Source organism: Ictalurus punctatus, chromosome 4 (assembly GCF_001660625.3).
Source record: "Ictalurus punctatus breed USDA103 chromosome 4, Coco_2.0, whole genome shotgun sequence".
NCBI classification, from domain to species: Eukaryota; Metazoa; Chordata; class Actinopteri; order Siluriformes; family Ictaluridae; genus Ictalurus; species Ictalurus punctatus.
This window is the reverse complement of record NC_071284.1, coordinates 10270001-10294085: the sequence shown is the minus strand read 5'-3', so window position 1 is coordinate 10294085 and position 24085 is coordinate 10270001. Positions and strand designations below refer to the sequence as shown.

General features: G+C 39.4%; 1 protein-coding gene across 1 annotated transcript in view; it reads left to right on the top strand.

Moving 5' to 3' along the window:
* The window catches only part of btbd11b (BTB (POZ) domain containing 11b), a 70069-nt gene that overhangs the window by 38738 nt on the left and 7246 nt on the right, over positions 1–24085 (top strand). The window contains exons 2-10 of the mRNA XM_047154882.2: positions 10786–10929; positions 16142–16346; positions 17936–18088; positions 18349–18514; positions 19103–19192; positions 20509–20610; positions 21059–21152; positions 21244–21379; positions 22953–23173. Of these exons, the coding sequence (XP_047010838.1) occupies positions 10786–10929; positions 16142–16346; positions 17936–18088; positions 18349–18514; positions 19103–19192; positions 20509–20610; positions 21059–21152; positions 21244–21379; positions 22953–23173 (1311 nt within the window). The remainder of the gene's footprint in view (positions 1–10785; positions 10930–16141; positions 16347–17935; positions 18089–18348; positions 18515–19102; positions 19193–20508; positions 20611–21058; positions 21153–21243; positions 21380–22952; positions 23174–24085) is intronic.

Sequence of the window (24085 nt, the reverse complement as noted above, 5' to 3'; positions counted from 1 at the left end):
AAGTCTTCTTTTAGTCTGTCCTTTATTCAAGTGCTTGGTTTGCCTTTCTATATCTCTATTTGACTTGTGGGATTTTTGAAAGATCTGAAATGTCATCATGATTCATGTCTTTAATGTAAACAGACACCATGCAGTCAACAATACGCTCCAAATATATCCAACTTTCTGATCACTTAACAATTCCCTATTGCTAAAGGGCTTGTGGTTGGCCTTTCTTGGAGATGTATAGTGAATGTAGACATGGCATGGCTGCACCCTCCTCCCCTTCTGTCTCCCTTTTCACTAAGGCAGGCTTCCTGGTTGCTATACATATGGTCTCCATCTGCTCTGGCCTCTGAAAGATAGCATTTTTTCAAAAGATAGTTGGCTTTATAAGTATGTGTGATTTAACCTATTAGAAAAACATAATCCCTTGGCTCCTCTTTGTGAGTATGCTAGATGACTTGATTGTAGCATGTGGGCTGATACTGGAGGATGTTTAAAAGTAGCGTAGGAAAGACCATCGCAGTACAGATTTCACACCCCTTAGTAATGTCATTAAAATACCAGCTTACACTGTCAAGTTTTTTCATGTGTGATTTTAGCTGAGTGTAGTTCTGGTGACAGAGTTGGACAAGCCCATTGGTGTGATGGCAGTAGGTGCGGTAGATTGGGTGTCGTTTTACATGATGTTGATGAAGTTACGAATGAAGTGAGGACGTATAATACCCAGTTGGGGGCTGGCCTCTGTAAAAAAGCCTGAGAGGTGTTTTTCCATGCATGCAGACAGACAGCAAGTGTGTGTGTGTGTGTGTGTGTGTGTGTGTGTGTGTGTGTGTGTGTGTGTGTGTGTGTGTGTGTGTGTGTGTGTGTGTGTGTGTGTGTGTGTGTGTGTGGCAGACTTGGCTCCACTTCCCTTCAAAATAGATTTAAATATATAGTGTGAACCGCAGTGAGGTCAGTGGCTGATCTGCACTCAGCCTGGGAACACTGGGAAATGTTCCTGTCTCGCCCAACAGCTCTTCTCCTGCATGTTGGACTGTCGCATAGCACAGGCTTGCATTCAGCCAAGAGGTGTGTGTACAGCCAAGCTAACACTAGAGCACAAGATGTATTACAGTGCAATACATTTCTGCCCCCATATAAATCACATTTTTGAGGGTCTTGTCCAATCCAACAGGTTTGAAAGGATATAATATATATATCCTTTTGCATTCTTGTCAAAAGCTCAGGCATGTTGTTCATTATATATTGCCAGTCTCAGTTACTCTTTGACATTGTTGTGGGGCATGGGATCCCCACACAATCCAGCACAGTCTCCAGCTGGTTCACACATGTTTATTCATGTGATAGGTGGTCCATATCTTTGTATAGCCTGCATCTAATGAACCATAGTCCACATTTCTTGGCAGGCTAAACATATAGGGTTGATTTTATAGGAATTTATCCGCTGTAATTTGGAGATCCTTTAAAATACTGATTGCCAGTAGTTTTTTTTTTTTTGGCTGATGTTTGTAAAAGGGCAGTATGTTCCACAGATTGACAGGCAGTTCAAGGTAGACCAAAAGGTTTATTTAAAAAGCAAACTCCAGCCTATTATTACTCCTATCACTTTTATAAAAACTGACCTTTCCTGTAATGTGGGATCTAGACCAGAGGTCAAGACAGAGCAAAGAACTGTGAATCATTTCTGTGAGAACATCTTTCCCTGACCTGCAGGTAGTAGTAGGAGGAATTGTATTAGGGTATTGGTATATACCACCATATGTTCTGTATAGATCATCACCTTCAAGTGTTCAACAAATGTTAATCTTCATAAAGTCAATATATTTTAAAACTAATTCTGTCTTTTTGAGTGAACAATGATTTATATATATATATTTTTTTTGCTATTTGACAGATATAAGCTGATATTCCATTGATTTACTCTCCTGTTTATATATTGCGCATATACCTGTCAGGATAATGACATTATTGACTTATCCTACAATATATGGACATGACCTTGATCATTTTTGCTGACCTCGATATTGTCCGTTGTGCTTACATGCGTGTTTGTTTACATAAGAATGAAAGTCACCAAAACCTACTCTGCTCCAGGGCTGTCATGAATGCAACAAGATGTGTAGCAAGTACCAGAACCAATTTTAATTCAAACATACTGTTGAAAAAATCACCAGCAAGATATTAACAATGCACCAAAATTGTTTTTTTTTTAATGAAGAAAAATAAAGAAAGAATAGTTCTAATGTTTCAAATAATCCAGTTATAGTAATTAATGTCAGGGATTGAGCCGCTTAAACTGCGTGAGCTGAAGCTGAACAGTGAATGGAGAGCGGGAAGCTGAAATGCTTTACTAGCAGGTTAATTAGCTCACCCAAACGCATCCTATAACACATTAATTGAACATATACACAACATAAACCTAATGTACCTTCCTTCTGCACAAAATGACGCAAATGCACAAGTGAACTTGAACTTAAGTAACGTGTTGTGAATAAACTCTTTCCGTAACAACGCACTAAACCACAGAAAATTAATAACTAAAGCATAAAGAATTCACAATATTGTATTACAATAGTGTACTAATTACTCAGAAGATCAGGTTTTCAAGGGCAGATTTTACATGTTTTTGTTGATACATGTTTAAGTTAATATATAAATGTGTGAATATTTGGTTTCATTTTTGCATTGTTTCATCAAATAAAGATCTCACTGACTCATATTGAATGCCATTTTTGAAATAATGTCTTTTAGAATTTGAATATAATTCAAATTTTCAAACTATTTATGTGAAAATTAGAATTATTGCATCAAATAGTCTTAAAATGACAATAATATTGTTTATTGTCACAATATATCATCCAACAAAAGTAGTTAATGTGACAGGCCTAGCTGCGCAATCAAGGGGCAGTGTGCTCACTGCCCCACTTAGCTTCCATAGTCATTATTGCACCTAGTGGTCAAAATGGGAACTGCAGCATGTGCTAACAGAGGCCCATTGGGACAGGAATCACTGCAGGAGTCAAAACACAGGTAGACTATATCATGTAAGGAATAACACATAATAGACCATGCTGTTATATGAAAATAATGCACGCCAGGGGGGTTTCCCCAACTGGAAAGCCTAACCTCCTCTGTCCTGAAGACTCTGTGGAAAGGGCCGGTGTGGGTGCAGGTTTTCATTCCAACCAAGCAGGATCCACACCTGAGTCTATTAAAAGCCAAGATCAACTGATTAAACAGGTGGAATCAGGTGTGGCTCCTGCTTGATTGGAATGAAAACCTGCACCCACACCGGCCCTTTGCGGATGAGATTGGACACCCCTGTTCTAACCATTCAGATTCAATAATTCAAGTGTGCTGTGGTATAAACAAGAATAATCCACAATCATAAACATGAGAGTGGTCAAAACCAGGAACTCACATGAGAAACAAGTGAACAACAGAACGAAAGAACTGGAAATTCACATACCCATACACTCACTGAGCACTTTATTTATTATCATTCATGCAATTACCTAATCAGTCAATTGTGTGGCAGCAGTACAATGCATTAAATCATGCAGATACAGGCCAGCAGCTTCAGATAATTTTCACATGAATCATAAGATGGGGAAAAAATGTGAGTTCAGTGATTTTGACCGTGGCATGATTGTTGGTGCCAGATGGACTAGTTTGAGTATTTCTATTCTGCTGAACTGCTGATCTCCTTTGATATTTACACACAACAGTCTCTAGATTTTACTAGATTTTTTTTTTAGAATGCCACAATAAAGAAAAAACATCCAGTGAGCAGAAGTTCTGCAGATGGAAGCACCTTGCTGATGAGAGAGGTCAACAGAGAATGGCCAGACTGGTTTGAGCTGTCAGAAAGGGTACAGTAATTCAGATAACCACTCTGGGCAATTGTGATGAGCGGAAAAACATCTCAAAATGCACAACATGTTGAAACTTGAGGCGGATGGGCTACAACAGCAGAAGACCATGTCGGGTTCCACGTCTGTCAACCAAGAACAGAAAGCTGAGGATGCAGTGGGCACAGGCTCACCTAAACTGGACAGTTAAAAACTAGAAAAACATAGCAGGGTCTGATGAATCTTGATTTCTGCTGAGGCACACAGATGTTAGGGTCAGAATTTTTGCACAAACAGCATGAATCCATTGACCCTACGTGACTTGTGTCAACAGTACAGGCTGGTGGAAGTGGTGTAATGTGTGTGGAATGTTTTCTTGACACACTTTGGGCCCATTAATACCAATCAATCATTGCTTGAATGCCCCAACCTATTTGAGTATTGTTGCTGACAATGTGCAGCAATGTTATGGCCACAATTTACCTTCTAAAGGCTACTTCCAGCATGATAATGCACCATGTCACAAAGCAAAGTCACCTCAAACTGGTTTCATGAACATGACAATGAGTTCAGTGTTCTTCAGCGGTTTTCCCAGTCACCGGAGGATCTGAGTCCAGTAGAACACCTTTTCGATGTGTTAGAACGGGAGATTGGCAGCATGAAAGTGCACCTGAAAAATATGCAGGAATTGCGTGATGTAATCCTGCCAACATGGACGAGAATCTCAAAGGAATGTTTCCAACATCTTGTGGAATCCATGCCACGAAGAATTGAGGCAATGGGAGTCCCTACAAAGTATTAGATTAATGACTTTCCATCCAAAAAGGCCCTACCCAGTATTAGTATAGTGTTCCTCATAAAGTGCCTGGGAAGTGCATACCATGACAAGATTTCACAATGAAACAAAGACACAGAAGAGCGTAAATAGGCAAAATAATGAGGAACTAACACAAAACAGATGCTCACAATCACAACACAATGAAGCCATAAACCAATGATGAGACAAGGGCGGAGACAAGACTCAAATCAAAACAAAGCGTGACAGGAACTCAAAACAAAGCATGCTATGCTATGCAGTGCTATCTGCGCTGGGTGCCATGACATATGCTGAGACTTACAGGGCACACTGAGAGAGGAATTCGTCACATGATTATGGGGAATGAGACATTTCAATTTGCTGTTATGTTATACTCACTACTACCTGTATGCCTTGGGCATAGACAACGAGGGACAAATCAATTCTCCTTCAATTGAAGTGTTCCGCTTCAGGCTGTCTCTCTATTTTTCTCGGTTACGCCACAGTCAATGAGACTCCATTCTTCCAAAGACCCAATTATTCAGTGGAAGCGCTATTATGGACCTCCTCAGAATAGTTGCACAGGGCCCATGGGCTGTTGTCCAGAATGAGTTCAGAAGATGGGACAGGCTTAATGCACTGTGGCAGTGCTGTTATAGTCAGAATGCTCAAGAGTGGAGAGAATAGTGTTTGATGATAGAACATAATCTCATATAAGGATTGATTTGGTTACCAGAGTACCATGTAAATGTTTTTTCAATGTCCATTTGTTCGTTTGATTTTGGCATATGGAAACTCATGAAAGCACAAACCAATTAATCCTCTCCTGTCCTTTGTTCATTTATTCACGGTCTCTCTTAAAGCAAATGTTTGGAGGGCAACCTGAACTTGCCAAAGGTTGCTGTGGCTGAATTCTAAAAAGCAGCTGAAAAGAAAGAAAAATTAGGTTTTGACCAAAATTGAGTTTTTCTACCAGTAAAATACTTTGCCATCTCTACTTTTATTTTTTATTTTGCATCTCTGCTTTACTTTTATATAGGACAGTTTATAACCTTGCCTTGACTTTCTTCTTTCAAAGAGCATGTTGTGTAAGGAGTCATTTTAACAAATGTAGAAGTAAATGCAGTCTGTCTAATGATGTCTGAAACCTTTCTGCTACGTGTAAATATTTTACGGTTTGTTCAGGTTTTTGGACAGTTACATGTTAGTCCAAAATGGATATAAGCCAAATCAATTCAGTGTGTAATCAGATACCAGCTGTCAGAATGTCTACGATATTTCTGGGCCATTACATCATCAATATGGAGAAGAGCAATTTAACCTCAGAGTGATGAGACAGAGACTGATGTGGATAAAGACGGTCAAATAATTTATTTCTTTTTAAACTAAATTTAAACTTGTAAGTCATAAAAATCCAGCAGTAAAAAATATTACTGCTGGATTTTTATGTAGAGATTAAGTAGATTAGGCTCTAAATGTAGACGTAGGTGGGGCATTTTTCTCATTGAAATTTGAATGAAATCTTTAAAATATTTTCTCCCTTTTCGCTTTTGGGGATATCCAGACTTTATAAAAAGCTGAAACTTCACTTGTGGTTGAGACATGGGGAATATGATTTCAGTTCAGGATAGCATGTAGTTGTCAAAACATATATGTGTGTATATATATATATATATATATATGTACATACATATATGTATGTATAGTAGAAAATGTTCAAACATTGAGAAAGGTTTTCGCAGGCTGCCAGACAAATGTAGGGAGAAAAACTCCCAAGGGTGATATATTAATGTCGTGATTTGTTACTTGTGCACCCATGAGACACATCAAAGTCATTAGCAAAATCTGTTTTACCAAGCACCTGTTCATCTATTTATCATTTCCTTGCTGGTAAACAAATTTTTATTAGTTGACAGTGAGTGGGCTTTACGAACAGAGAAAAATGAAGTTAGCAACTGTCTTTGTTTACTTATGAAAAGGACCTGGATATACAGCCACGACCTTGTTCTTCATCGTCTTTGGCAAACAAGAGATCCATGCCAGGCATTTGTATGGACAACACATCAAATGTGTGCATGCCTGTGTAGACTTTACGATTTTGCGTGTCACAGCCTCCTGTAATTTGAACCGTTTACCCCAGGAGCAAGAGGGAAAGGTTGTGGGGGTGGGGGCTAAGAGAAAGCGTGTGTGAGAAATGCCAGCTGTACCACCCGCTGTTTTAAATGTTTCCGGCTGCGCTGGAGCCTAGCACCCTCATTCGTCATGGAGAGCCTTGCTGGACTCCTGGAGTGTACAAGGGTGTAAGTTCTTTCACTATATATGCTTTTTAATTTTTTCCTTTTTTTTGTTTCCACTGTTTTACTTTACCTGCTTACAGTGGACAACAAGGAACTTTGAGCAGACATGGCATTCAGCATCATTATGTCAGTATAGCTAAACAAACACCTACGTTATGTAGCTTATCTAACTTTATTCATAGCGAGATAGTTAGAATGGTTACTTACTGTCTGTCAGGTGATTCATGCTGTGTCTGAAATGATTTACTGTTCAGTATATAGTGCTTTATATTCAAGGCCATTCATTTTCATGGAGAATATCCCGCACACTCTTATAATCTCATAATTCACAGTGATACACTACATGGTCAAAAGTTTGTGACACTTGACCATCACACCCATATGTGGTTCTACCCCCAAACTGTTGCCACAAACTTGGAGGCACACAGTTGTATAGGATGTATGCTGTACCATTATAGTTTCCCTTCACTGGAACTAAGAGACCCAAACCTGTTCCAGCATGACAATGCCCCTGTGCACAAAGCGAGGTCCATGCAGACATGGTTTGCCAAAATTGGAGTAGAAGAACTGGAATGGCGTGCACAGAGCCCTGACCTCAACCCTATTGAACACTTTTTTGATAAACTGGAACTCCGACTGCACCCCAAGCCTTCTCGCCTTACGTCGCCGCCTGACATCACCAATCTTGTTGTGACTGAATGAGCTCAAATTCACCCCGGCAATGTTCTGAAATCTACTCAGTTCAATTCAATTTTATTTGTATAGCGCTTTTAACAATGGGTCCCAAAGCAGCTTTATAGAATATATATATATATATATATATATATATATATATATATATATATATATATATATATATATATATATATATATATATATATATATATATAATATATTCAGAATATACATTTAAAATTTATGAATTTGTCCCTAACGGGCAAGCCAGGGGCGATAAAATCTAGCGGATAGCCTTCCCAGATGAGTGGAGGTTCTTATAACGTGGTGGTATAACATGATGGTCAGGCGTACACAAACTTTTATCGCCAGAAGCGATAAAATCTAGTGGATAGCCTTCCCAGATGAGTGGAGGTTCTTATAACATGGTGGTATAACATGATGGTCGGGCGTCCACAAACTTTTCGCCACATATAGTGTAGGTAGTGAAATAGTAGACATGAAATTCCCCATTGTCTGGTTTGAATTGAGTGCACCGTCACTGAGTAAGACAACAGCCTAATAAAATGACTTCCCTCTTCAGATTTCTCAGACTTCTTACAAATGTAAGGTGCATATTAAATGTTTTACCAAATCATCTCTATAGTCAAATTTTGCAGCTCAGTTACTTTATTGACTTAAGTTTTGATATGGGTCAAATAATTATGCGGAAAGCTACTTAGCTAATGTTTGTGTTTATATGGCAATCAAGCCCATGGAAGTAGTGAGGGAAGATTTTTGAGCTGAGCACTGAAGGAAGACTATTTGAAAAGCAGACTACGTTAGAGATTTCCATAGTTTAATAACCATGGCGCAAAAATATCTGCTTTCTGAATGAAACGGAGGAACAGTAACTGTACTGTAAATTGTCAGTGATAAAGCCATACATGTAGAATACTGTAGTATACTGTATAATATGACTGTTTAATACAGTTGGAGCAACATCTTGTTCAATATGATCTGCAATGTTGTGTGATTTATTTATTTTTTTAATTATTATTTTTTTTATGAATGAAATGTAGCCACCTCTCACACAGACACATATACACACTGAGTTTGGCTTACATCCTCAACGGATATCCTTGATATATCAAGCTGTGTTTTGTGAGCAGTGAGGTGTGGTTATGCATCTCTAAACACCTGAAATCCCTCCCATGCCGCAGGCAAGCAACCCACCCTGACACCCCTGCCCCGTCTCTATGGCAACCATGGACTAATTCTTCAAGGCTGTATATTTTACTTAGCAAGCAAAAGATGCTGATTGAATTTCTGCGGTTCTGAATTTCAGCTCTATAAAAGATCAACACCAACATTGCAACTCAAAATGAAAGAAGCATACTGTGTGTATGTGTGTGTGTGTGTGTGTGTGTGTGTGTGTGTGTGTGTGTGTGTGTGTGTGTGCGCGCATGAGGGAGCGTGACTGATGGCAGACCATTTTCACCTCCAGCCATCTGAAATTGTGTTTACTTCACAACTATAAATGAAACGGTTCTCACCAAAAAGCTCCCTTGTTGACTGGACAAACAGTCATGGTTTTCTGTTACACCATAATTTAACACACAACTGGCTCCATCAGCAGAGCAAAAAGAATATAACAATAGATGCAGATAAAATTTTCTTATGACTAGGGTTACAGTGCCACAGTTTCATGGTTAGTCACAGTGTATGCTTGAATGATTACCTCACCGCTGATTTCAAAATGCTCTTCCAAATATTACCGTCAGCCTGTTTTTATCTTTTCTACCTAATCAAGGATACCTGTTTAAGGATCTGCAAAGACACCTATGTACAAAGAGTTCATGATAAAGTTTCATTATAATTTATATCACAGGCTTGTACAGTATGTTTTTAAATGGTTGAATTCCACAATACTGCGAGACCATGATATTTTGAGATTAGGTTGTAATGCCATCATATTTTTAAACCAAATCCAAATTTTTAAACATTTTGACGGTGATGTGAAAACCAAGTGGAGTGTCTGTCTTCAGAGGTTTAGCTTCATGTACTGATGAGTGGTGCAGAGTTTGTGTGGTAGCACGAAAAGCGGAAAAGTTTGGCAATTCAGATTGTGATCTGAAGAGAACTGATCAGCTTGAACAGTTTGTTAAGAACAAGTGATTACAATTGTATCCACTGCCAGAGACAGGCACATACTCCTCCTTACTGTAATCGCTGCGTGTTCTGAAACATAATAGCGTTTCCATTCACCTTGTCAAAGAGTGCAGATGGAGAGCAGTCAACCAAGTCTTTGAATAGCAGGCTGTCTAATGGTACAGAGCTCTTCATCTATATAGACTTACATTATAGGATCATTAGGTCTATCATCAGTATCAGTCATTAATTCAGCTTAAAGAACGCTCTTTTAATCTCATAATTCACTGTCATACAGTATATGGTTAAACTTTTGTTGACACCTGACCATCACACCCATATGTGGTTCTTCCCCAAACTGTTGCCACAATCTCCACAAACTGTCTTCCACAAACTGTTACACAATTTTATAGGTTATATGCTGTTAATTGTACACTTCATTAGAAGGAACTAAGATACTAAGATATCTGTTCCAGCATGACAATGCCCCTGTGCACAAAGCGAGGTCCATGAAGACATGGTTTACCAAGGTTAGAGTGGAAGAAGTTGAGTGGCCTTCACAGAACCCTGACCTCAACACTTTTTTTGAGGAACTGGAATGCCGACCGGATCAGTGCCTGACCTCACTAATGCTGTTTGGCTAAATGCTCAAATCCCCATCATATCACTAGGTGATCATATCATCAGTATCGGTCATTAATTGAAGGTGATAAAAATCCTCAAGAACGGTGTATTTTTTACATGTTTTTCATTGGCTTAGAGAGACATTTTTTATAATAATAATAACAATGACTGAGTCTCACAGTGTTCACACCTGCTTCTTTGTGGTTCCCAGTAAAACATGAGACCCATACACTCTTATCTTGACTTACTACTTTAAGTGACATTCATCCGACATTTTGTGTTTGAGTACATTAGTAGGACTAATGAATTGTGACCACAAGCCATCTAATTTCAGACTTGTAATATGAAGGCCACAAGAAAGAGCGATAGCTTGGATGTCCTTCAGCATTTCTCTCAAAGGTCCTAATTCTTTCTGTCTCTCTCTTAGGTATCCTGAGTCTGCCAGACAGTTTTAACCTGCACAGAGAACAGCAGCGGTCAGGGAAGGCTGGTGATGCCTACAGTCAGGCCGAGCTGCGCACTATAGAGCAGTGTCTGCTGGCCACACGCGTGGGGAGCATCGCTGAGCTCAGTGAGTGAAAACCATAGTCTCTTTTACAGCAGTTGAATCAAAATCTCCTGTGTTAAAAATAGTGTTTGTTCCAGGTTCAGTTCCATGCCTTAAGGAAAACACTGTTAATATTTGTGCTTCTCCAGTATCTGTATGCACAAAATACAGTATTAAACTGCACCCTTTAATAGGACTAAAGCCATATAAGGACAGAGCATGTTTGCATAGCTGATGCAAATCTGCTTCTCTTTTTCTGTCACTTTTTTTCTCTGTGTGTGTGTCTCTCTCAAACACACTCATACACATGCAAACACCTCCTCCCACCTCTGTATATTCAAACACGTGGCCTTATTTCAGCCCACAGAGTCTTTCTACCACATCCCTTGTTTTACGAGTTACTATAAGGGCAAGATTACTGCCTATAACTCCATGACTGTGCTTAGATGCATGCTTGCCATGAAGCACATAAGGATAAAACACATTCCCTAAATACTTCACATTCCTTTGATATGAGTATTGGAGACTTCTGAGATTTATGTCAGAAAATTCCGATTTTCTTGCTCATGTAAATATCTGAAAGCTTTAGAACTGATGTTTGAATTACTCATCTGGATTTGTATTTTGATCTTTTGCCATGTAATCTATAATATGCCATATAAAAGGAAGACATCAATTCTGGAAACCATTAGTATAATAATAATAATAAAATAATTTATTATTATTATGATGATGATGATGATTATTATTATTAGCTAGAAATACTATCTGTTTTGCTCATGTTCATGTGGCAATATGACTCATAAGTGCTACAGCCTCATGCCTTGCACTGACTTCACACTTTGTGATCACAACCCATGTCTGTGTTGGTATGCATGCTGTTTGCATAAAATTGTACGCTTTTATTGCCCTGAAAAACAGTTGCTTGTCATCAGCAGGATTACATTAATGGTTGAATTATTCTTCTGTAATTGGACAGCAGAGTGCACTGCCCATTGCCTCAAAATGCCCCCTGCACTTAAAACCTCGCCAAGCCCATTTTCATACCTATAATTTCAGCAGAGCATGTCTTTCAACTTCACCAGTGTCTCCTTTGTATTTTATATTTCCTTTCTCTTTTTTTTTAAATTCTACCTCTATCCATGGCTGCTGTTGTCCATAGCCCTGAAAGGGAGTTTGAGTGCGCTTGCATCTACAACACACACATAGCAACTGTGATGCCTGCCTTAGTGCTGTCATAGAGAAACTATCCTTATTTGGACAGCCATCACAGAACATACTAAAATGGCAAAATCTATTTTAAGATATTCATTACAGTGTGTTACATGAACATAATTTTATTGTGTCCCAAACTATATAGGTAGTAGTAATGTTCAGAATACATTGTATTTATGTCTACAGTGCCCTCCATTAATATTGGCACCCTTGGTAAATATGAGCAAAGAAAAGGCTGTGAAAAATTCTTTATTGTTTAACTTTTTGATCTTTTAAGATCTTTTTTCTTTAAAAAAACAAAAAAAAACAAAACAGAAACATACTCCTCTTCAGTTTACCCTACAGGTTTTCTGCCAGAAAACTTTCTGCAGTGTATTCACACAGAAATTGAGTGGTGCCATAGCTGCCAAAATGGCAAGGTTACTGTGATCTCTGCCTTCTATCTCAAGGGAAGATTAAAATTAAATTTAGTCAGACATTAGTTGCAAACATCTAAGTAAAATAAATTTAACCTGCAAGATGCACTACTAGTAATGTTGACATGCATTTTGAGATTTTCTCCTTCCTTAATATACATGAACAAAGTATAACTGAATAATAAATTTCTCTCTCTCGGGTGAGGCTTGGGATTCTGCAGGATTCTCAGGATTCACTTCTTCCATTCCGTGTTGGAAATATTAAGTGCTTAGGCATCAGTATCTCACTCCACTGCGCAAAACAATAGATAATGACCTTAGACGCTGGATGAATCTTCCTCTCTCATTAATAGGACAAATAGCAACTATCAAAATGAAAATTCCACCTCAGATTACTTATCTCTTCTCAATGCTCCCTGGGCGATGGGAGACCTCCTGGGGAAAACTAAGGTTGCTGCTGGAAATGGTATTAGTGAGGCTAGGGGGGGTGCTCACCCTGTGCACTGTGTAGGTCCTAATGCCCCAGTATAGTATAGTGACGGGGACACTATACTGTAAAAACAGCACTGTCTTTCAGATGAGACTTTAAACCAGGTCCTGACTCTCTGTGGTCATTAAAAATCCCAGGACATTTCTCGTAAAGAGTAGGGGTATAACCCCAATGTCATGATGAAATTACCCCATTGGCCTTTATCTATCATGGCCCCCTAATAATCTCCATCCCTGAATTGGCTACATCACTCTGCTCTCCTCTCCACCATTAGCTGGTGTATGGTGGGCGTTCTGGGGCGCTATGCCTGCCGTCATGTCATCCAGGCGGATCCTACACACACTGGTGGTGGTTGAGGAGATTTCCCCCTATACAATGTAAAGCGCTTTGAGTGCCTTGAAAAGCTCTACACATAATGTGTAGGTGTGCGTAAGTGGCATTTTTTTTTTTAAAGTATTTATTTATTTATTTGGTCATGCATGAAAATTTGACAAAATTCGCATTTTTGTCAGGCAGGCAGCGGTATTAACTGTAGATTTCAGATTATATTGTGGTACCAGATTCACTCCAAAAAGAAAAAAGAGCTGGACTCTTCAGTAAAAGCAAGCAGGCATAACTTGTCTGATAGAAACGTGCTTCATGGTTTTGTTACAGAGTTGGTCAGAGTTGACAATTAAAACGCGATGGCTGGATGGTCCTCAATGAGTGTTTCCATGTTTCCACTTTGTTTTTTCTTCTGTTTTCCTCTCCTAACTCTAATAACGAGCCTATTTCTTTGGTCTTCTCTCATTACCCAGCATGCCTGTGGGAGTTCCTGGCTTTGTTGCCAGTGCCTAATGCCTAAAATATTAGCATTGCATGTCCACTTTTCCTACATGAAAAAAATAATCCTTATTTTGCTGTTACAGTTTCCGATATTTAAGATTAAGCTGTGTGGATGTTTCTGTGAAATACCAGATAAATTGAATTACCAAAGTATACAATGTTTTAACTTTCTTTTTAAAACCAAAAATTCAGTTTATTAAAATTGTTTCAATTCTGAATAGCTACCCAAGTTTTACATCAGAAAATGTATGCTGATATACCCTGTCCAGGGTGTCCCCCGCCTTGTGCGCCGAGTCCCCTGGGATAGGCTCCAGGCTCCCCGCTCCCCTGTGTAGGATAAGTGGTACAGAAAATGGATGGATGGTATGCTGATATCTCTGTTAAATGAGGCATAATATATTTTGAAATAGAGAGCTCAGCTCAAGAATTCATAACCGTTCTATGTACTCTAATGTACATATGTTCATTGCAGTACATAGAGCAGATGAAAATACTTGTTTGGCTGTTTGCTAAGGGGATGTTGATCTGATTAAAAAAAAAAAGGCTGTTGCATACTTCAGTGACAGTGTAGAGCAGAACAGGCCTTGCACCTGGCGCTCATCAAGGCGCTCATTCTTTATTTATGCTTTAGAGGAGGAACGATGAGCCATCAGTTGAAGCTCAGTTTTCCCACTTAAAGCCTGTTCTGTTCTTCATTTGTTACTGTATTCCCACTTTGTGCTTTCAGTCATGAAGGTCACCTTCGTGGCCATTAAAGCTCCTGGATATTGTGTTCATCTAAAGACTGGGAAAAGCACAAGGGGAGAAAAGTGCCTTTAGATGCTGCAGAGTTTCTTCCTGATGGTTAATCTGGAGTGGATATCACTCTCAGTCAGCTCCTACTGGCCTTTGGACTCACAGGAAATATCACAGGCTATCATGAATAAGAGATGAGAGTACTGATCATGGAACTGCCCTCTGAGAACAGCTTTAAGTCTCCTTATCTCATTTCCAAAGCTGCTTGTCATCATATATACCTCGTGCTATGCTTATTTGGTGTCTGCATGAGCATGTAGCTACTGTAGTCTAGCGCCTACATGTCCACAGGTGTATGTCAACACTTGGGTGTCTTTTTGTGAAAATACGTGACTTCTGTTTTTTCCATATTAACCGCTGAAACAAGAGTATCTCGTATATCTATGTAATCCTGTAATTGCTGGATAATTGTTGTCTCTTTGCTGTCTGCTGTCAGTTAATTCACGTGTTATGCACAGCTTTTACCGTGCTCCCTTTACTACATTCTTTATTGAGTCCTGTAGCCTTGGCTGTGAGGGAAGAAAAACACAATTATGTCAGTTAAACATCCCCTTGTTTTCTTTTTCTAAACGATTGGGCCTGTTGGGTCTGTCACGCACTGGCTGTGTGGATGTTAATTCATTGAAACAAAGAAATATGTGAAATGGAGAATAGCTGTGACTGCAGCATTCTGATTGTTGTGTAATTTATAGAGGCGTTCGCTCACTATGGTCTCGCAGCGTGGCACTATTTATTCATTGCCGTATGCAGTGTGAAGTGCCGTTGTATTCTTCTGAATGGATTTAAAAGTGCTAAGACCCATGGATTCATTCCCACATAAGTTCACACACAGATTTAATATCGGAGATGATGAGTAAAAGACAGAAAGTGATGCTAAATGTCTGGTAAAGTCATACTGAATTCAGGCTGAATTATTGCATTGAGTAGTTTGGCAATAACTTACTCAATTTGTTTATCATCTTTCATGCTGTCTTATCCGTAGAGAAATATCGAGAAATAATATGAACACAGGATACACGCAACAGGAGAGTGTCACACAACAGGTGGAGATGACAAATGACTTGAGTGAACAGTTTCATCACCGAATGGCTGAAAACAGGACAGCCCAAAACCAAACACCATAAAAAAAAATAATAAAAAAAAATAGTGTGACTGTGATCTAGGACTGGGCTATAGTATATGGATATAATATTGATGTCATGATAAGTTATGTCAATATACAAAATGCAAGTATTGTGATAATGTGAATATCGTGAGAACACTTTAAAATTTTCATAGTGGTTACAAAATCTGAAAGCAGCTGATTTGATGACAAATTTCATGGTTTTCAAGTTTGCTAGCAAAACTATATATTGTATATCGTAGAAATGTCTTCAAGTGTCATGATGTGATGTTTTTGTGATATCGCCCACCCCTTCTGTAATCACATGTAATGTCACATGACCCTCATTTAGCACTAATAAGCACAACTTCATCTTCTGCCTACTGCTTCCAGGTGACCTGGTGTCCAGAGCCATGCATCACCTTCAGCCCCTGAGTATCAAGAACCATACTAACAGCACTCCTGTGCACCAGAAGAACAATCTGCTCCACTGGGAGCCTGAGGCTCTCTACACTCTCTGTTACTTCATGCACTGCCCTCAGATGGAGTGGGAGAACCCCAATGTAGAACCCTCCAAAATCACTCTTCACACAGAAAGGTGAGATCACAGGCCTGGATCTTCTGTCATATGTAAACTGTAGCAGATTTATTGTAATGAGTATTATGTTTTTGCACTTTTATCTGATGTACAGTAGCTTACACATGAGACAGGATACAAGGACTGTGCTTAAGAGCTGAGTAGTGGTTCTCTTTGGGGGAGGATGGGGACAGAACCTTAACCACTGATCCACAAAGATACACTGGCAAAGTTGTCTATTCCAGATGTATGTCAGTGTGCTTCTTTGTGTAACTATTGACTGAAATATGCTCAAACTGAATCTATGACGTACCCCAGGATGCAATAACTATTCATGGATTTATAGAAGTCAGCTTCCAATTCTAATGAAAACACAAGAGTGTTTTAAATAAGTTAAGCTTTATAATGTGCACACATTTCCAGAATTGCTACAGGATTCTTTAATGAATAGGGGTGGAACACTGCCACTGTCTGTGGAGAACTTTTCTCAGTTACATCAATGGAGTTCATAATCTCAAAAAGAAATGTGCACAAACTGTTTTTTAATTCCACTCGTGCAATTTTTGTGTGTACCTGCCTGTGTTTTGGCCTTCCTGGTGCGTGCTGCCTCCATCTGCAAAGAATTCCTCTCCCCTGCTTCCGTCCCCTCAGCCACAACACATCCCCTTCCCCTTCTTAGACTGGTTGGGTTCTATTTTTCAAAATATAAAAAAAAAACAAGCAAAACACTGTGACCCTGACCAGGCAGTTAATAAGAATGAATAAACGGATGCAGTATATTCATGTTAATGAACATGGTCTTCCTTTGTCCTTTATATCTGACCACTCACCTGTGCCTGAATATGACTATTTATTTATTTATTTATTTATTTATTTATTTATTCATTTATTTATTTATTTATTGCTATCCCAAGGGATCCCAATCCCCATGCATACTTCTAGCTTCAATCAAATAGCCTGTGAACCTTTATGTCAAGCTTTTAAAAAAACAACAAAAACAAGTAGTGTGTGTCCTATTAGTATCTGCATTGGTATTTATTCTGAATAATAGATTCATATTCTGTGTGCGTGGAGTTTGCATGAGTTCTACCTGTGTTTTGGGACTTCCTCCCTCAGTCCAAAGGCATGCGTTGTAAGCTGATTGGCATTTGCCAAATGGTCCATTGTGTGCTCTGTGATTGATTGGTACCCTGTCCAGGGTATCCTCGACCATGTGTCCCACGTTCCCTGGGATAGGCTCCAGGCTCCCCCGCGACCCTGTGTAGGATAAACACTAAAGAAAATGGATGGATGGATTCATATTCGTTTGCCATTTGGTTTTATGGAAATAATTAGGAACAAACAAGACAAATACAAAGAGTTTTAACTCAAATATATGCAGTTTCTAAAAAAAAACAACAGTCGTTCATGATAGCAAAACTATTTTATATTTATATAATTTAAACAAACCTTATTAGGCAAGATGCTTTAAGTTACACTTCTAAGAAAATATCACAATATTTCATTTAATGTAGTTGTAAGAGCTGCATATGCTAGAGCCGTAACAGCTGGAGATGTTGAGGTGCTGGGAAGTGAATAATTGAGATTCTGCTTATTGTCTCTCCCTGCAGGCCATTTATGGTACTGCCTCCCCTTATGGAGTGGATCCGAGTGGCCGTAGCCCATGCCGAGCACCGCCGCAGCTTCTCGGTGGATAGTGATGACGTTCGGCAGGCGGCCCGGCTCATGCTGCCAGGAATGGACTGTGAACCTCGGCAGCTAAAGTAAAAGGCCATTTTAAAATCATACACCAGATACATGTGTAGCAGCTTTTGTGGAAACAGATTTGGGGCTGTTCAAGACAGATTTGGGACTTCATTGTGTCAATACACATTTTGTAGCACACATGGCCACAGTGAGATTGCCACTGAGACATACCTGTACACAAAACAGTGGTTGTTTTCAGAACTTACACAACTTGGTATTGGTTGTCCGTGTGTTTTGTCAGCAGAGCAAGTCATTGTTTTTGTATTTGTCTCTGCAGGACAGATGATTGTTTTTGTATGTCACGGAAGCTGGATGCTGCATCCACTGAGGCAAAGTTTCTGCAGGACCTGGGGTTCCGCATGCTCAGCTGTGGCCGCACGGACCTGGTAAAGCAGGCCATCAATCTGCTCGGACCTGAAGGCATCAACAGCAAAAGTGAACAGGTGACACACGTCACACATATACAATACAAACATCATACCATTCGTCCATAATTTAAAAAAAAAAAACAATAAATAAAAATGGTTTACTCTTAAATAAACATCCAGCACAATAGCAATCCCCTCACTACAGACCTCATAAACCTCATCCATATTTGTCCTATGAAGACGTACTAAGAGTCTCTCATTACATCAGCACAGTTGTGCCACTTTCATTCTCACAGTGTTTTATGGTTAATCGTCTCAGTGGGAGCCAGCATACAGGCCACACGTCACCACTCTCTCCATCATACCGCTAGCTTGGCTTGCACCGCTGAACTCTGGGAGGGAACTGTAAGCCGTTCCCGGCCTTTTTCACAGAACCAGGAATGGCGTCAGATTTTCCATGGGCTCTTGTACTGGATTAGGCTGGATCCCCTCTAGTCTCTCTGTATACACAGACTTTCAAAACCCTCCTTTATTAAGTAAATATTCCATGTCTACGGTACATTTAAATGAAAGCAACTGGTGTTATTTTACTATAAGATAATAAATAAGTAATATTTTTCAGTCAGTGTGACTTCTCTGTATCCATGTGTGTATGTTATTTAGGGTATGACCCCGCTGATGTATGCATGTGCTCGTGGCGATGAAGCCATGGTTCAGATGCTGTTGGATGCAGGAGCTGATATCAACAGTGAGGTCAGTGATTACAAAATGTAAGATGTCCTTATACCACAGCGCCATTGCTTTCTCCAATCCGATTGGTCAGAAGGTGTTGATTAATTTTCTGTAACAGCACGGCTCTGGCTGAAAGGCAAATCACAGGTTTATATTATGTGCTTGTTCTAATACATTATCATTTCTGTACTAACGGCTAATTCACAGGGACTTGGTACAGTAGATGATTTACATAAACTGTGCCTAATAATAATTAGACTAACAGATTTTAAGAACATTATTTAACAAAGACAATTTTATAATCATTGACATCTCTGTAATTGAACATTTATGGATGGAGATGAAAAGAAAAAACTGGTGAGGTCACGACTGTTTATACAGTAGCTGTTTTAATGTGAGTGATAACAGGAACTTGTTTTGCAGGCATTCCACAACATATAACAATACATAACTATAAACTGTCGAAAGAGCATGATGTTCAGTCTTTAAGAACTTACAAGTTATAAGCATTGGTAAATTGCTGTGGTATAAGAGGAATAAAACATCCCAGGACATGCTGTCTTTGGAAAATAATCCACTTTGGTGTGGTAACAGTATCTTTGCACCACCCCATCGTTGATTATTTTCCTACAAAAGCACATGCTGGTTTTATTCCTTCCTTAGCTTCCTCATGAACCCATCAAACCCATGCTTCCATTGTATTCCATATGTTCCACTGTATGCATTCTTGTGTACTGTGTCATGGCGTAACAGGTACAGTAAGAAAGTCCCAATTTTATTTCCCAACAGTTTTTTCCCAATCTGTCTTTCTTAGTTTGGAGTCATCACGGCAACTGTTGAGACATCAATCAGCTGTTTAGCTGGAGACTCCAAAGCAAAGAATGATTTAGTAGTGATTGCATGACTTCCTGTTGTGGCTGGAACCGATCACACTTGAGTCATGCTGTAAGTCAGCAATAGCAGCTCACAGATGTTGGGAAATGTTATTATACATTCTGATAACATTGTTACTTAACATCCTGAGTCATTAAGCTTAGACATGAGTTAGACATGGGAAGTTTTAAGCAGAAGTACCACAGACAGACACAGAAACCATTTGGAAATTAGAACTGAATGGCACTCTATACTATCTCTGAGCTTTTGCGGGCAAAAGCTAAATCTAACTATGAAAGTGTCAGACGTCGTCTGGGAGCCGTATGCCAAGATTTTGCTGAGTGCAGGGTGTGTATGAGTTTCCCCAGGCCAGCACATTTCCTGGCTGCTTATTTGTCTCTGTGTGTGTGTGTGTGTGTGTGTGTCTGTGTTTATGCCCTGACTGTCCCCTGTACCTCCTTCAGGTGCCCAACACAGTGCACCAGCACCCCTCAATCTACCCTGAGACTCGGCAAGCCACGGCGCTCACCTTCGCCGTGCTCCTCCAACACGTCCCCGTGCTGCAGGTAGAGGTTCTCCGCCTGCTCTGACAGCACACTGACTATACACTCTCGTCCAGAACACACAACTTACCCTGCATTGTTATTAGGATTATGCATTAGGTCTCTTTTTTCCTGTTCTCTCTTGACATTTTGGTCAGTTGTGTGTGTGGGTGTAAAAGCTCTTCTCAGAGTCTTTGCCTAGCGACCGTGCTACACCCCATTTACCATGTTTCTCATTATCAGCCATTTTCACTGTGTTTTGCATAGCAGCTAAGGATGCTCAGTGTGTTTTTTTGTGTTTCTCTCTCTCACTCAGCAGAAAATGTGTCTTGTAAGCACTTTAGTTTACTGTCTAGATCACATTGCAGGAAGCTGTTAAAAGTAATCAAATTTTGAACTCTGTCACTTTGTCTTTCAATCTCTCGATCTTCTCTTTTGCCTCTCCTTTCTTCTCTCTCTTTCTGTCTATCAGTTGCTGATGGATGTCGGGGCAAACGTGGAGGGCTCTCTGCAGGATGGGATGGAGAACTACACAGAAACACCTCTGCAGTTAGCCGCCGCTGCAGGTAATCTAATACTGTAAACATCACTCAGTAAGGGCAAGACACAGTCAGTGGAGAACAGCGGTGAATGCAGATCTTACTTGTTTGTCGGCAGGAAACTTTGAGCTGGTCAGTCTGCTGTTGGAGAGGGGAGCTGACCCAGTGGTGGGGACTATGTACCGCAATGGCATCTCCACAACCCCACACGGCGAAATGAACTCCTTCAGCCTGGCTGCAGCACATGGACACAGGTAGCACACATCCACGTAGAGAGTCATATTACAGCAACACTGCAAATTTATCTTACTGGAAAGTGACAGCATAGATTTAAAGTAAAAATAAATAAATAAATTGATTATTAATAATTTAATTTACTGAAGCAGTTGTAACCAATTGGCATGCTACCCTAAAGAAACAGTAGTTTAATTGTGACTGCTGCCAAATTTTTACACTGTTTCACTTTACTCTAAAATTCACTGTACTGTAAGATTTACTGCAAGACCTGTACCAGTGTGTGTGTGTGTGTGTGTGTGTGTGTGTGTGTGTGTGTGTGTGTGTATATTTTTTTCTTTAAAGCTGCAGTACTGCACTTTTGCCTCTCTATTGCTATCACTGTTTGAAATGTAAAATTGCAAGATACGTTATGTGGGTTGTGCTTTGGCACTACTCCTCTGCGTGGAGGAATCTAATCTGATGATTTGAGGTATTTCTATGGCTTGTATATTAGCTCCAATACTTGTCAACGAAGGTAGGGGCGGATGCAGTTTTCTTGGAGTAAAGGTGAATTGCTCTCTCTCATAGCTAGCAGAAAATAAGTGCAATTTACCACACTGACCATAGCAACAAAAAAAAAAAACATCATCATAGGAAACTCGATACCTAGCTGAATCAAGCGAACGAGTGCGCTAATGTTTAGCTAGCTATCTACTGAACTACTGAAATGTCTTACCTGTTCAGTCCCTTCAGATCTCAGAGTTTCCGCCACCTCTCAAAAGCCATGCCGGTGTATATATTCTCATTTTAGCACGGGCTCTGTCGATTTCCCTTTTTGACTGCAGGCTCTCCTCAGTTCAAGGTTTCTTGGTTTTGACAACAGTTGATTCCCCAGATGTCAACGATGATTGCGTTTAGAACTATCCAGATTAAAGCAGCCGTCTATATGACCAGTGTAAATTCTAAGCAACTGTTGTAAGAACAAGCTATAAACACTCCACCATCCTCAGCACCCACACATGCGATAGTAGCTCTTCTTCTTTCTGTTTACGGACGTGATGTAACCACCCCAAGGCAAATGATGTCATTTGAACTGACGTTTCCCGCAAAAGCTGACCCAACAGCTCAAATTATAAATCATTATTATAAGCTTACCATTGTGAATCAGGGTAAGGAGACAGTTTTGAACACTTATTTTTATGCACTTGCTCAATAATTGATTTTTGTTCATTTTTAACCAAAAAAGTTCCATACTGCAGCTTTAATGTTTTTTCTTTAATTTTTAAGGAAGGCAAGAAACAAATAAAAATTATCAAAATAAAGTTACCTGTAATTTTTTTTAACATACTATTAGCTCAAAAAGTTTTAGATGGGCGCAAAGTAGCGGTACGTCCTAATATTTCAAACACCATTTTTAGATAAATAGCTATCAGTAATTCTAGGTATAACAGCAACTCACCAATTTCTCAGCTAAGCTAGCAAATTCGAAGTCCAGAAACTATTATTGGAGAGCCGAATAAGGCAGCTAGCAAACTTAGCTAAATGAGTTGGATGTCAAATTCTGAAGTAAACAGCACATGAAATAAACATCACTGTGCCTGTGCGGTTCAGGAATGTGTTCCGTCGGCTACTGTCCCAGTCTGAGAAGGGAAAGGGGGATGTGTTGTCCCTGGAGGAGATCCTGGCTGAGGGGACAGAAGCAGGGGAGAGGAATTCTTTGCAGATGGAGGCAGCACGCACCGGCAAGGCCAAACTCAGAGCTCTGAAAGAAGCCATGTACCACAGCACAGAGCACGGCCATGTGGACATCACACTGGACATACGCAGCTTAGGTTAGTATTAGTATCTAAGGGCCAAATCCTTCCACCATCATATTTCTCCAGGCACCATATCAAATTTATTTGGCGACCCCTGATATATAATATCATCAGGAATGGACAAAAGTACATCCAAATTAGTTGTGATAGAAAATACTAAATATGCCACATGTAAACATGTAGAAATAACTAGGTTAGCTTTTTCTAAATCATTTTAAAGATTTTGTATTTGTCTGTTTTTTGTTTTTATATATTTTGTGGTTTTTTCTGTGTATTTTTTTTTTCTTGGTATTTTCTTATTGTGTAAAGTGCCTTGAGAAGCTGCTTTAAAGGCGCTATATAAAAATAAAGTTTATTATTATTGTTATTATAATAAATAAGGTGCAAAATACTGAAAGTGAAAATCTATCAAGATAAAATAAGGCATTTTGTATATACATTTTATGAGGTGTGCATAAGATCAGTAGCGTCACTTCAACTGATAAGGGTAATGTTAGCATGTTGTTGGATGCTAGCTAATGCCAACTGTAGGAATTTTCTCAGGAAGGCTCAATTACACTGTCTATTTGGTTTCTAAAATATTACCACAAACATTGACTTGCTGTTCTATTTCTCTCCTGTGAGCTTAGCTACAAGATCATAACAGCTTTGCCTACTAGCTAGCATCCAATCTACTTGCTAGTTAAAAGTATGATGAATAATAAAAGGTGATTACGTGAAGCCTTTTAAGCATTCATTAAACATCCAGTAACAGCAGTTAAGTTGTTTTGCAACATGCTGAATAGAAACAAATAAGTCAGCACATTGCTAAGACTGCATTTCCTCCCTGATGAGTCACTGAAGCATTAGATAGCACTGCAGCACTGCTCATGAACTGTTCACAAACAGAAGGTGCTTTTGATAAATCTTTGATGCTGCAAAGAATTT